Source organism: Montipora foliosa, chromosome 10 (genome assembly GCF_036669935.1).
Source record: "Montipora foliosa isolate CH-2021 chromosome 10, ASM3666993v2, whole genome shotgun sequence".
In the NCBI taxonomy this organism is placed as follows: Eukaryota; Metazoa; Cnidaria; class Anthozoa; order Scleractinia; family Acroporidae; genus Montipora; species Montipora foliosa.
In genome coordinates this window covers 13,106,487-13,120,778 of record NC_090878.1, presented here as the reverse complement: position 1 = coordinate 13,120,778, position 14,292 = coordinate 13,106,487, and the positions used below count along the sequence as shown (strand labels likewise).

At 38.4% G+C, this 14,292-nt stretch overlaps 2 protein-coding genes across 13 annotated transcripts in view; one reads left to right on the top strand and one right to left on the bottom strand.

Moving 5' to 3' along the window:
- LOC137972443 (mucolipin-3-like) overlaps nt 1–6,653 on the bottom strand; it is a 40,963-nt gene extending 34,310 nt beyond the window's left edge. Inside the window, exon 1 of the mRNA XM_068819168.1 lies at nt 6,553–6,653. The gene's annotated coding sequence lies outside the window, so the exon portion shown is untranslated. The remainder of the gene's footprint in view (nt 1–6,552) is intronic.
- Nucleotides 1–14,292, top strand: part of LOC137972445 (tumor protein p73-like) — a 41,157-nt gene that overhangs the window by 11,123 nt on the left and 15,742 nt on the right. For 5 of the 12 annotated variants that reach the window (XM_068819173.1, XM_068819172.1, XM_068819185.1 and 2 more), the window contains exon 3: nt 14,121–14,220. In XM_068819173.1, the coding sequence (XP_068675274.1) occupies nt 14,121–14,220 (100 nt within the window). Of the gene's footprint in view, nt 1–758; nt 903–4,062; nt 4,137–7,918; nt 8,029–13,146; nt 13,444–14,120; nt 14,221–14,292 lie in introns of those variants that run through there. The other 7 variants (XM_068819171.1, XM_068819177.1, XM_068819178.1 and 4 more) reach the window with 7 other exon arrangements.

The window sequence follows — 14,292 nt, the reverse complement described above, 5'->3', positions numbered from 1 at the left end:
CAAATTATGAGAGCAAAGGTAGGCTGCGGGTGGACGTGTAATTTGTGAGTGTGGAAAAACAGCAAATTTAACAGCACTAAATATAATAGCCTTCGTGCCTAGGAAAATACTCTGTTTGTCATAGGAAGGTCACACGCAATATCAAGGTTTAAATATTTGTGCCTTAATTTGATCTAGACAATCAAAAAGGTAACATTTTTCACGATCTTGCAATTGCCGTAAGATGGAACTTTGTTATTTTCACTAGACCATTTTTGGCCTAAGTGCGAAGTACGAAGTGAAAAAAGGGGCCGAACCTTACAATTCGGACCGAGAAATCTTGGTGCGAATATATTTGTTTCATATGTCTGAGGCAATCGAAATGAGTGAGGAAACGGACAATGGGATTACGAGGACTGTGCGGTAGAATACGGTCCGTTTAATTGACCCACCAATATGGGTTTAATATCGATCTGAATAATTTAGTAAGAACAATGAGCATAATTAAATCAATTTTTATTAAAATCATGACTACAATGAAAATTCGACATAGGAGAACTCCTTTCTATCTTTTGCTGAATCAATTTTTCTGCAGTGCAGAAAAAGAAAGGACTCGTACACTGGTTCTTTTTGACAAAGTGAAGAAACGTGACTTGTTGCCTCATCTCCCTACATGGTTTTTAAATCACATGTTAAGGTCTGTTAAGGGTTCACAAAACAGGTGTTTCCTGTTATCATTCTTAATGTCTTAAGATTTACCAGTCACTGGAACAAAACTGTTTTCTTTTTTTATATTTCAGCTAAATAAATACCTTTTCTACCGAAACATTGCATTTCCAGCGACACGATACATTGAATAAGAATGGCCACAGTTCGTAACGGGATTAAAGCCATTGCTTCCTTACAAGAACGCCAGAGAAAAGGTATGAAGAAAGAATTTCTTTTGAAGTTAACATCATTCAGCAGTTCACTTTGCGCTAAGATTTACCAGTTCACTCAATCAGAGCTTGATATATTTTCACGCATTGACTTCCGTCAGTGACTGAAGCATCAGTACCGCCCGATGCATTCATTGTTTATGCATGACTTCAGTGGTATGATAGCTTTCATGTCCAGCGATACGTTATATTGACAAACCGCTTGAAACGGAAGATCAAACAAGAATTTGCATTTGTTGCGGAATTTTATTGTTCGGGATTAAGGGCGAAATAAATCTGAACGCGGAAAAATGCACAGGTTTTCCATAATAAATCTGAAATTCCCCTTTTATCCAATATAAAAGACCCCTAAACTAGTTCATGTCGTTAAAAAAGTCAACTTTAGATTGGCTCTCAGTTCGATATTTTTCCAACAAACATCCAAGGAAAACTATTCAAAAGTTTTGTCAAATCTTATTTATTAATTTAAAAAGCATTTTTGGCATTCCTGAGTCCTGGTGAATTGGCCGCTGTAATTTAAAGGCCGCAACTTCAAGTACTTTCAGTTATAATGGGAAATAAATAAAAAATTACCTTTCTTTTCACGGTATGCACGCTTTTACCTCTTGTAAAGTAATTTGGTTGACAAACTTAGTCTCAAAAATACATTTAAATTTAAATTTTCGTTAATCATTGGAGGCACTCGTGTTAAAGGGGCACGGTCATGAGCTGCGCATGCTCGAGTTTGTTTACTCTCGAGCCCACGGAAAATTCTAGCCGCCATCATGGATTCACGCGTGAGTCACGTATATTCGCCGGAGTTTTCTCCTTTGTCCACCATGGCCCTCCCCAGTGGACACCATTTTGAATTTGTCGATTCAACTTGAAAACTTTTCAAGTTTTCACAAGACGCTAGCGCATGCGCTTCTCGTGACAGTTTCCCTTTAAGGAGAGCAAAGGATTATTGCAGAATCACGTTGGAGCCTGCCTCGACTGACCACAGATCACAGGTCGCCACATGCTATTCACTTGCATTGGCAAGTCTGTTCACGTGTTTCACTGAAGCAAAACAAACGTGCTTGACTTCGTTTCACGTTTATGTCTTCGAGGGTTATCGGCACCATCATGAAAAAAATTTCTTTCTTTTCACTGAGTTCTTTTTTTTAAATTTACAATAGCTAAATGTATATGTTTTACAAGATTTTAGATATTGGCTTTCATTTGAAAGTGTAACTGAAATATGAAAGGGAATTCAAAGTAATCTAATAAGGCGGGGGTACACCTGAAAGCTGTTTTCACGCAGCTTAAAATCGGTTTTAATGGCAATATCTCGTTCGCGTTTCAAGCAATACAAAAACCCAATGCTTATAGCACAAATCAATGTTTTGGGGTGTTTTGTAAATTTGTTTATTGTCCAGCGGTTTATCAAGGGGCCTGCCCAATTTTGCACCGTGAACATGTGATCGTGGTGGGCGTTAAAGTATACGTTCGGTCGCCATTTCAATCATTGCGATTGGTTTCAATTCCGGGACCGTTAATCTATTTTTGATCAGAAGAAAACTTTCACACATCTCTCCATTTTCAAAACCCGTTAGCAAAGAGGGGTTGTTTTGCAAATTAGGCAACTAAAATTAGTTCAACCGACTTCAAAAGGGTCAGCTCTACAGTTCTATTTTTACGTTAAGTGCTGTTTGTTTCTCGCTGTGTAATCAATAATCGTTTTCCTTTGTATGATCAAACGTCGACTAAACGGTCCCTGAATTAAAACCGGTGATTGCAATGTTTGAAATGGCTAACAAACGTATACTCACCGCGATCACATGTTCATTGTGGGTCGCGGGCCTGTGTTTAGCAAAACCCTCAGTTTACAGCTAATGACATTCTGTTCACTTGAATATGCCGAAATGCATAAATAGTTTTGGCTAGATAATCATCGCATCATCATGATTTTCTTTTCGTGTTCTCACCGACCACAGTTGGATGTCTGAGTTGGTCCAGAAAGCACAAGATTTTGTTGTTTCGACACAAATGGAACAACCAATGATTACTGTAAAGTGTTTTCACTTATTAACCAACTGATTACTGACTCCAATTTTGATAGCTTACCGTAAAACTATCCAAACTTCCACTACGTCACTTTTCACTTTTTGAACTAAGTTCGAAACATTTCAATGCTCCTTACTGCTTCTTCTAAACGTAAGTTCTATTGGCAATGCATGGTATAAAGCGCTGCCAGAAACACGACTTTTCTCCCAATGGGTCCAGGGCTAAGATCGAAGTCATTGCATTTTCATGACTGAAGAGTCTGATTAGACTCCTTCGGTAGTTAGGGAATCTCCAATTTTAGTTTACTGATTTTAACTTAAAAATCCTGAATCGAAGGGTTAATTTTGCGCTTTTCTCGTTTTCTTTCTGTCATCAACGCCGTCATTTTCATGAGCCTCATGAACGTCATCATCGTCCGATCGATCAACTGTCGTCATCACCATCTTTCTATCCTTGGTCTTGGTGAGAATGAAAATAATAACCGTATAGCAATAACGATAAAGTTTTAGTGATGTTATCAATCTGAACACAAGTGCTCTACTAACTGCAAATCTAATCAAATCAGCCAAATATTGGCGGCTGAAACCAGAATACCTTGACAAAACCTCAGAGAAGAGGACCAACAAACTCAACGCACAGATGATCTTGAGTTAGTAACGGAATCGAACGCGTTCTATAAGAGTGAACAGCGCATGCGCCAACACTGCTCCCCTTCCTACCTCCTGGTCTGAATTGAACGCCAGTTCCTTTCATGCTTCGCGCTCTGCTTCATAACTTTCGTCACGGTTTTCATTCAGTGGAAGATCATTTGTTTTGGTCAAAATCTTTCAACAATCAAATGTGACACTATGAATTCTATTCTACGCCATCGCGGCCTACTGACGTAGGAAGTACTTTACCAGATGAGAATAAGTTTCACTTGTAGCCAATAACAAAAGAGAAATGTTTTCCGCTTCCTAAAAAAATCTACCAGGTTATTTCGGTCACAGATAACATGCAAGTTAAGCAGCTTTAAGCTCAAAAGCAAATGTATCAAAAGAAATATGAAGACTAGCGTTGAATGGCATTTTAATCCAGCGTTTGTTTAAACTGGCACTGAGTGCATCACAAAAAATAAGGTGTGTGTTACAGAAAGATACCGAAGACCAAAGCTGGCAAACTTTAAGAACCTGTTGCGTCTTATATCATCCTCTGGTAGGTAGTGATTTTTTCTTGACCTCCTTATGAAATATGCATCCATATCACTGAAACTGACCCGGTACCGATTTAAGGTTTTCAGTGTAACATTTTGCTTCAAGTTGTGCTTCCGAGTTGTGCAATAACGCAGCTATTCCACCTATTTAACCGGTGCGTATAAGCTTGTTGCAACTACAGTTGCCTTTGTGCGTGGTTTTACTGCTTAACAGGATTAATTGTAAGGAAAGAAAATACCTAAGAAACATTGAGTCCAGACAAGAGAAAACACAGGCGAATGTCTGGTCCTCAAGTTATTGGAAATTAAAGCTGTGAGGATGCAATGATTTTTCATGGACCCAAAAGTCAAATCAGTGAGTTGCACAGCAAGCCAGGTCGGACCTCACTAATGTTAGCGTGAATAACCTTACTACAGAACTTAACCATGATTTTACAAATATACTCTAACCTGACTTTTAATAAACAAATATTTCGGACTGGGCATTAACTGAATATTCAGGGTATCTTGAACTTTACGATGATGAGTTTACGTCGCGGGTGGTAAGTTAGCCGCAACTGAGTTAATCGTGTCACACGGATGGACGGTTGGAGAGCGAGTCGATTGCTTATTAAAGGAACTTCCTTCGAGTGCCCAGATGCCAAAAGAAACAAAATGAGTATTTTTAAGAGAGTTCTTTACAAGGTGATATGGTGACGCGAGCATATTGTCTTCTTCATGAGAGCTAAAATCTCTTTTTCAACTAACGAGATCATTTCCCGTCACAGAAACAGACTTGTTTCTTAGAATTGCCTTGCTGGGAAAACCCGAAAGTCAAGCACTTTCACAGGGAAAAAACTCTCAATTTGAAACGATTCCTTTCACTCACTTTGTTGTCCACACTTTTGTCAGGGTCACGGAGCATTTATTTCTCATGAGAACATCGGCGATAGTCCCATGACAAAGATGGCAAAGTGGGCCTTTAGAACTCACATTTCATCCTAATTAATACATTCTTTTAATTTTCCGCAGTTATTGTGTAACTACTATATAACTGACGTGTATATCACAAGCACCTTTTTTTTTCGATCGATAAACCACAGCATTACATAACCGGTTAAATCAGTGGAAGTCTTTGAAATGTGCGTATCTATTCCAGCGTGTTTTAGCTGCTGCTAAGTAAAGTAGCCTATGAGGCCATCAAGTAACTATTTGACTTTGTTTGAACCAGGTTTTAAACCATGACAGCAATTGCCTGTCTATATAGGTCATGTTTTCCTCTGACAGGAAAAATGTCAATGAAGTCATTGCGGAAGAATCTTGAACGTGTCGACATCTGCTGTTCAGTTCTTTGTGTGCGTACGAACTTGGTTCTGTTCCAACTTCTACTTTCACTATTGCCACATTTATTATTGTCGGAAACCGACCGTGAGGTGTTAATTAATTGAGTGACTGTGTTTATTTAACACTATCTCGTCACGGTTTTCAATGACAAATTAATTTACAAAAAGAAACACTTGTGACTTTTCAGCGAAAACCCGAGCCCTTTTGTACTTCAGTTGTTATTGTGTGCAAAAGACCACAAAAACATCGCAAAGGGTACGTAAAGACCTTTCCCAAGTACGCGAAGTTGTGGAAAACTTTTGTTTTAAAGACGACTCTTGTTGTCAAGTTGTCAAGTTGGTTGAAATGAAAGGCACTTTGAATAGCTCACCAAAATAGCAGCGTTTTCAAATCGGTGCCAAGTTCAGAGAAAAGCGATTCCTGATAAAGCCCCGTACACTTTGATAAAGCCCGTACACCAGCTGATAACTGCTCTGGTTCTAATCATTGACTTCTTTCTCAGCAAGACCACTTGCTTAGAGAGCTTCATACAGGTAGATCATTATCGGCAGACATTAATCCTCCAAGATCGAGGTCTTAAGTTCAAGTTTTACGCAAATGAATCTCAAATGTTCCTATTTGAAAAACGCATTGTAGCCGCAAAGGCTTGCTGCTGAGTTGATTTCTATCTACTCTTCGTCATGGCATTATTGTTGTGGATTTAATTACATGACCGTGAAGGTTACCAGCTACAAATGATCGATACAACAAGCGGCCGGGAATATAATGAATCGCACGCAAACTATTGCAACAACCTGATAATCACTGTCCGCAGGAATAAGTGGAAATTATAGGCAAATATTGCAAGTGATGGCATCACTTGAAACTATTGTTGTCTTGTATAGTGTCAGATTTCTGCGTTCCGGTCCATACATAGAATAAGAACTTGTAATCTTTGTTCAATGTTGCGTATTGGTTATAATTATAGAACTTTCGTTGTGTGGGTCCTCTTACAAACAATTCGTTATTAGTATGTTAATCTTTATGGACGGTTGTGCCTACTAAATCACACTTGTGATTCCAATATTGTCACAGCATTATATCATGAAAACTCACCGGTGTTGGCCAGTCCCGTTCCCCTGCTGGGTACGATTCCCGGACCCAAACCCGCCAAACATTTTTGCGTTGACTTGTTTGTTGAATTGCCCCTATAGCTGTTTTTCTCATTGTACTCTGGTTTCAGTCCCCTGTGTTGAAGTGCCTCCCACTTTAGCCTAATTTATTTTTGGTTTCCGTCCTTTGTTTATGCATCATAAATTAAACTTGACTATTTGCCAAACGTCGAAGAATTGGCTACTTTTCCTTCCTGGTCATTTTTGTACAAGACCCCCTTAAAAATCGGTATTTCTTGAAAGACTAATTAAATATTTTAGAAACTGAACAAGCACTATATGAGCACAATTGAAATTTCTATCGATATCATTCAATTTGGGCTTTGTAGCAAAAGTCAGAAGCTTGAAAATCAATACTGATAACGATTTTTGTTAGTGTAGAGTCAGGAAATCATTATCGTCTATGCTGATATCACATACCGCGGGATCTCTTCAAATGTTCTAGCATGTTCTAAACTTATTGTAATTCATAACCTGAAAAAAAAAACCTTATTAGGTTGACTAATCATCGGCTTCTAATAGATTTATATTTTCCCGTACAAATGACTGCACAGATGATGTCAGGTACCATAAAAGAATTTGCCTCGAACGCAATTTTTACTAACAAATTGGCATTTCATCTATCAGGAATTTCCGATGCCAGTCGTAAGGTTTTGTAGCAAATTTTTTCACATCTATAAATGCTTCAAACTTCTAACTCAAAATTGGCTCAATTCGGTCTAGTGAGATGGCTAACGAGAAAAGAATGAGCAGAGGAGCTTCTAATAGATTTATATTTTCCTGTACAAATGACTGCACAGATGATGTCAGGTACCATAAAAGAATTTGCCTCGAACGCATTTTTTACTAACAAATTTGCATTTCATCTATCAGGAATTTCCGATGCCAGTCGTAAGGTTTTGTAGCAAATTTTTTCACATCTATAAATGCTTCAAACTTCTAACTCAAAATTGGCTCAGTTCGGTCTGGTGAGATGGCTAACGAGAAAAGAATGAGCAGAGGAGCAGGACAACGCAGAGAAGATTGATTTTCGAATATATAAGCGAATTGTTTCCAATCAAAGCGTATTTGATCACTGATTCGGAACTTGAAAGCACGTGTTCAGACCAAAATTAACTCTATAAAAAGACAAAATGTTCTTGACCGGTTTAAATTCAGTGTAAATAGCCCACTTTCGATATATTAAAATTCAGTTCTAAACAAAAGGCATCATCTCGAGGCTCTGGGGAATAAATATAAGGATTTGTATGAGTTTATTCCCCAGAGCCTCGAGATGATGCCTTTTGTTTAGGACTGAATTTTAATATATCGAAAGTGGGCTATTCTTGGACGCTTGGATAATAAAACGCACGTCCTATATTGGGGAGCATTCATGTTATATCTGGTTAGGGCTTTGAACCATTGAGTCAAAGGTATTAAGGTAAGGGATTATTTTGTGCATGCTACTACTATAAAGAACTGAATTTGGAAAACTGACGAGAGGAGATTTTTGCCAAGAATGTTAAACGTCTGAAACGTGACAATCGATTTAATTAAACTTACGCCCTCTTGCCTGCTAGATTATTCAGCGGCATCAACGCATTTCAATCAAGCTAAAAATCCTCACGTACTCAAAGACGGATAGTAAGCTCAATTTGTTGTTTGTGCGCGACCTTGGGTGCCAGAGCTTACCGTTCTTCAGTTGATCGTTTCCTTGTTGCATTGACAAAGAGAAGACTGGGATAGAGGGCGCATCGGCAATTAATTCAGAAGTCTGAAAGCTTGATATGCATTATGGGAAATGTTCATATATAAGCCAAGTGTATGGACATAGGACTGCAAACCGGGAATGTTGATTAATCCTTCACCTAGCCACTTGACCACCATACCGCTAGCTAGCTGTCGCTCAGGGACAGGGATAATACTGTAGTATCACTCGGCAACAAGCAATATTAAAGACTGCAAAAGGTCGGTCAGCAAACTTTACAACATAGCCGCTAAACATTTTCAAATCTAAGCTTAAGGCCCCACCAAACAGCTTCAACATTTTCGTCAACATCTGTTCGATTTTGTTAAACAGCGATGTTGAAATCGTTTGCTTCATCCTTTCAACCGAGTTGAAATATGTTGAATCGATGTTGAATGAGTTCAAAAGCGTTTAAACTTTGCTTCAACAATCATTCAACATTTGTTTTGTTGTCGTGAATGTTGAAATGAAGTTGAAGGCGTTTGCCCCTCACTTTCAACATTGTTGTGTATGCGCTTGCGCACTAATCCGTCTCTCAATGACGTATCCATGTCCGTATCCATAGTGACAACCACGGCTGCAGCCTGGGACTGAGTACAAGGCCTTTCGTGAGCTTTATGAATTTGCCCAGGTCTTTAGGACTAATTAATATACAATTGTAGCTTAGGGCTCGGACAAACGTCCTCAACATTTGCTTCAACATTCTTTTGATTTTGTTAAACGATGTTGATTGATGGGGCCATGGGGGCAAACGGTTTTCAACTTATCATTCAAGATTTGATTCAACATCAGTCCCAGGCTGCAGCCGTGGTTGTTACTATGGGTACGAATATACGGATATGGATACGTCATTTAGAGGCCGACTACCCATACTACCATACTCAACAATGTTGTAAGAGGGAGGCAAAATTTGAACTTCATTCAATATTTGCGAAAACAAAAGAAATGTTGAATGGTTGTTTAAGCAATGTTTAAGGGCTTTTAAACTCATTCAACGTCGATTCAACCTCGTTTCAACATGTTTCAACATCGCTGTTCAACAAAATCGAACGGACGTAGAAACGAACAGTTGACGCCATTTACCGGGGCCTTAAAGAATACACATTTATACGAATTGGCGGTTATCATAGCTTTATTTCGTGAGATATCAGAAAGAAGATAGTGTGATAGCAGAAAATATTAATACACTCAGATAAACAGGAACCCATAACAAGGAGCCTACAACTCCAATACCAGGTCTTTGTAATGGCATTATCACAGATCAAGCTATTTTTTAGTTATTTTCTTAAATAAGACTTGGCTTGCACGAGTGACCATTCTCAATCCAATGGGCAATAAATTCTCATGCAAGGCATGTGATTAGCTGGAAAGATCTGGTTTCGCGGGAAAATCAGTCTACAAATAACTCGGTCTGGAAAAACACAGTTCCACAAATACAGTGAAGTTGTACGCTCCTAATCATGGTCTCCTGTGATAAATCATGCACGATTTCTGTAATAGAGAGAGTTTCAATCGAGTGTCGTAAAACCAAAACCAAAGTAATTACTTTGGCCAATCAAAAAGGACGGAGACAATCCAGTAAACAAATCAAAACTCGAAGTAATTACACGTACCTGACACAAACCTAGTGCGGGAAAATGTGCACGCGCGAGCCACGATTGGTTTTGGTTTCTTTGAACTTTGAACGAATCACTGAGTGAAGTAATTATAAACCAAAGCAATTCGCTAATTACTTTCGACACTCAGTTACAAAGCGCTCTAGCGCAATAATAAATAAATATGGAGAGTCAGGCTTTTTCTCTGAACAAAAAAAGGGCTTTACCAATTGTAACCCGTGGATTTAAAACAGAGCTCTTAAGAGCAGGTTCGAAGATTTACCAACGCTGACAAAATGTTTAAGACTGGCATCACACGGCCGCAAGGCTGCAGGGCTCATTTTTCGTTCAGGAGCTGCTTTTCCCGGTACATCGATATTTTTGCTTAAGTATACAATTTCCCCACCCTGAAGTCGTGTTAAAGAATTGTCAAGCCTATATTTTACACAAACCGTTTTCGTCTTCAGCTTCATTGGCAGCCAACGATCGAACTATCTCGTGTTGCACATATTGTCGCTCAGGAAGGATCAATTCTAACACTGAGAATATTTTTTGCCTCTTTTATTCGAAATATAGAATTTATAAAGCCATTTCCGACTATGGAGATACTCATGTGTGCACACTTCATAGTATATTCCCATGGCTAATCAAACAATACGTATACAAACCACAAACGCGTGACGACCCTAATCTGCTCTTATAATTACAGTATTGTACTTCGGTACTTAATTATTTTTTGAAAATCCCATCCCGGCTTTCATCCCGACAAAAGAGCAATATTCCACACAAGGATTTCCAAAGATTTGGCAATAATCAGTTCTTACCCTCGTCGATGATATTTCGATCAATAACAGAACAGCCTATAAGAGATAAATGGAAAACCTCGAAACGGTCAGAAACCGGCGTAAAGCGTCATCACATCTTTGCTTTTGTCCTATTTAATATTAAACTGATATAAGATAATAACTGGACTTTTCCTCCGTAACGGTTTTTCTTTAATATATGAAATCTCTCATTATACATTTATAGCGCTCATCTTTCTAGATTATTAGAGATGTCTCGCCTTCTTGTAGATAGGGAAAATGAACACATTTAGAAGAGCTAGGGATCCCTTCTTGTTGCTGCTGTTGAGGAAAACGTTATCTTAAAGCAGCGTTAATTGTTTTCTATTCGTTGGCTAACACTGAAGTTCAAGTTACTCCATCCAAACACTGACAAATCTTCTGCATTAGAGCCTTGATGTGGAAAATTCAGAGGCACACAATTAACGACAATACTCGGTGCCAGAATATGTGTTTAGGTTTTTGGGTTCTTCGTCAATGGTAAACCGCTATAAATTTCTTTACTAAAACACTGATCACCTAAAAGTTTCGCAACCAGGGAAAAGTCAGAATCCCTTACGTTTTCGCAAGGGATACGCTTGTATTTATGCAATTTTTGGCACCTAAAAAGGTCACCCTAGCAGTTTCGGGTGAGCAAATGGTTCGATGGGAAGTTCTTAGAAGGCAACGTTCCCGTTTTTGCATAATTTACATGGTACATAGCTGCAAGCACGCGTCCCCATACGTCCGCTAAAATTGCTTATATCTTCACTTCAAAGCATACATCGAAGTTTATGCCAAATGTATGATTCGACTGATTGTCCACATCAAAGACATGTTTAAATTTTCACTAAGTGTTTTCCGGCACAAAAATAGCATGGTAAATAAGAACAACATGCCAAAATATTGCTTTCGCTTGAACGTTTGCAATGGTTGCACAAACAACGAACTCGTTTGCAACAAGTCGGATCTCCTGTGATGCTACATTCATTTTATCAAAAATGGGTCATCATTCGCGTGCCATTTGGTTGGTAGGTGGGTCAGTTATTTAAATGGGAAGATCCACTAAAAATAGCTGCTGATTTGTGCTTCTAGAATGATTTACAAATGAGTAAGAGATCTACGGGCCTTATTCTATCCTTGGAGATTGAGTTTAATCTCACTTAGCAGCCTACTGTTCTTGAGTTCTTGAATCATAATAGTCGATCGGTTTGAAATCTGGTCACCATTTCAGCCATACTAATTGGTACGGTTTCAGGATCCTGACAAACTTAATAAATGGGAATATGCTAGCATGCGAAGCCTTTACAAACATTGGACTGAGACATATAAAGTGCGTGCTGCTTTGGCGATTGAAAATCTGACGAATTGATTTTCTAAAGACTTTTTCTAAGTTTTACTCAGTTGAGGTTAATTGAAAGGCTGATCAGCTGGTTGAGAGACAAAAAAAAGAAAGACGAGGAAATCAAAGAGCCACACGGCTCTTATTTTTTATCATTGAATGAACACTTGTTTTTGGTTATGTATGAAAGGTTCAATGGTCTTTTCCCGGAAAACAAATAACTACTGTAGAAGCGACGACAACAATACAATAAAACTAAAATGTCTACTTTGTTGATCGGCGGCTTAACTCTTGTTATCCCATTCCAGACCAAGCGGGAGGAAAGAATGCCATGAGGTGCGAGTGAAATTTGAGAGAAGCAAGTTGCCAACCAATCTTACTTTTGCTCTTTATTAGCAAAAATCGGACAACAAAAGAAAACAGCTAGCTCAAAATGTCTGTTAGTTGTTTCGATTGAAAATGACGATGTTGTAAAAATTAGTGACTATTTCCTTTTGATAATAATCGAAGGTCTTGAAGGGTGAAACTATGGGAAGGCCCAAACAGTTAATTAAGATTTGCATTTGAAAAAGCAAATAGGGCCGAGATAACACAACAGAGGAATTCTGTCAATCTGATACATTGTATTTGTCAACCTTAACAGGAGAAAAGAAAAATTGCCAGTGCAACAGTTTCACACAGTTTAACGTTATTCCAAATAATGTTTAAGGTGACTTTGCCTGGAACGTTTGCACCCACTCAATACTCAAGCATGGATCATGACCTAATCAAACGTCCAGTTTCGAGTAATGAGGAACTTATGTAAATATAAACCTTTTGACTGTCGTTGTGAAGCTTCGTCAATTGAAAAAGAATGAACTTCAAAAGAGGGGATCGTCTTTTTAACCTCAAATGTTAAAATAGACGAGGACTCTTCATTTTCCAAAATCCTCGGTGAAGTTTTTATTTCTTGTGAATTTTTAAATGTTTATTCTCATTGGTTAAATATAAAAATCTCTTTGTAATACGGATCATCTGATTGGTCCGTACGATTTCCTGTGCTTTCTCTGTAAAAATTGCAATTTGACATCGTGTTGGCGTATAAGCAACAGGAAAGTAACGAAGGTATGGGCTATCTTTCCGCATTTGTCTGCCATTTTAAAGAATCTCGGCGAATTCGTGCATCTCAAATCCTTAAGATAAGTGTTAAAGCGAAAGGCACTGATAATTCTTCTTTTGTACACTGTTAGCAGCTTAAATTACTGCATGCAACCAAAATAGCTAGTTTCACTTCCACTAAATCGATTTGGCACTGAGCCCATCGCATCACAACCCTTGCCTCGGTTTTTGGAGTTTTGGCGAAGAGATAGAGGTAATAGAGCTATGCAAACAGCGTAATTCATCGAAAGAAATGCATTAATATGGTATTGGTTGCGTTTTTTGGTGAATCGTGATCGATCTGCATTATTTTGTTGCAGTTGCAGAATGAATGACTTTTTGATCCATTTTTACTTTGTCATACGTTGACTTGTTTTGTCGTTGCTTTTGCCTTTATTGCTGCACGTTTTTTTTTTTACTCCTCAGACTATGAACTTGGAATGTTGTCGGTCTCCCCCTTCAAACATGATATTCTTGTACCTGCGCTTGTCAGAACTAGACTTGCTTGGCGAATCAGAAATGATCAGTTGCATGCGCCAAAGTGTTTACATTCGTCGCCATCTTTTTGAAAGTTCGCCGGCCTCTTATTCATTATTTTACAAATTGTATTTCCAACGTTTCCATGTGTTTTGGTTATGAGACTCGGGGCATTTAGATTTTTGTTGTTTTGACTTTCGTGTTGGAATACATGTGACGTGTTGTTGAAGTCACAAGACTAGCTACCGCTACGCGATACGTGCAGTTAAAAGGTATTCGATCTTTTTCTTTCACGAAAAGTTAAAACAGTAATATCCGTGCATAGTGAACATGTACAATTTCTAATAATCATCTGCATGAAGACACGCTTTTGGCTACATATTTTTCTAATTTAATCTTCACTCTCTTTGATAGAAGTCAACATGGCGGAAGAACAAGTTGAGCCAACAATTTCTTTGAATGAAAAACAGTTTAAACATCTCCTTGCTGATGTCCGTGGAGAAAATAATTCATGGTAAGTGGTGGAAATTTAAGTAACATAGTAAAATAGAAAAAGAGATGTTTAGGTTCACCTTGAAACGTTACG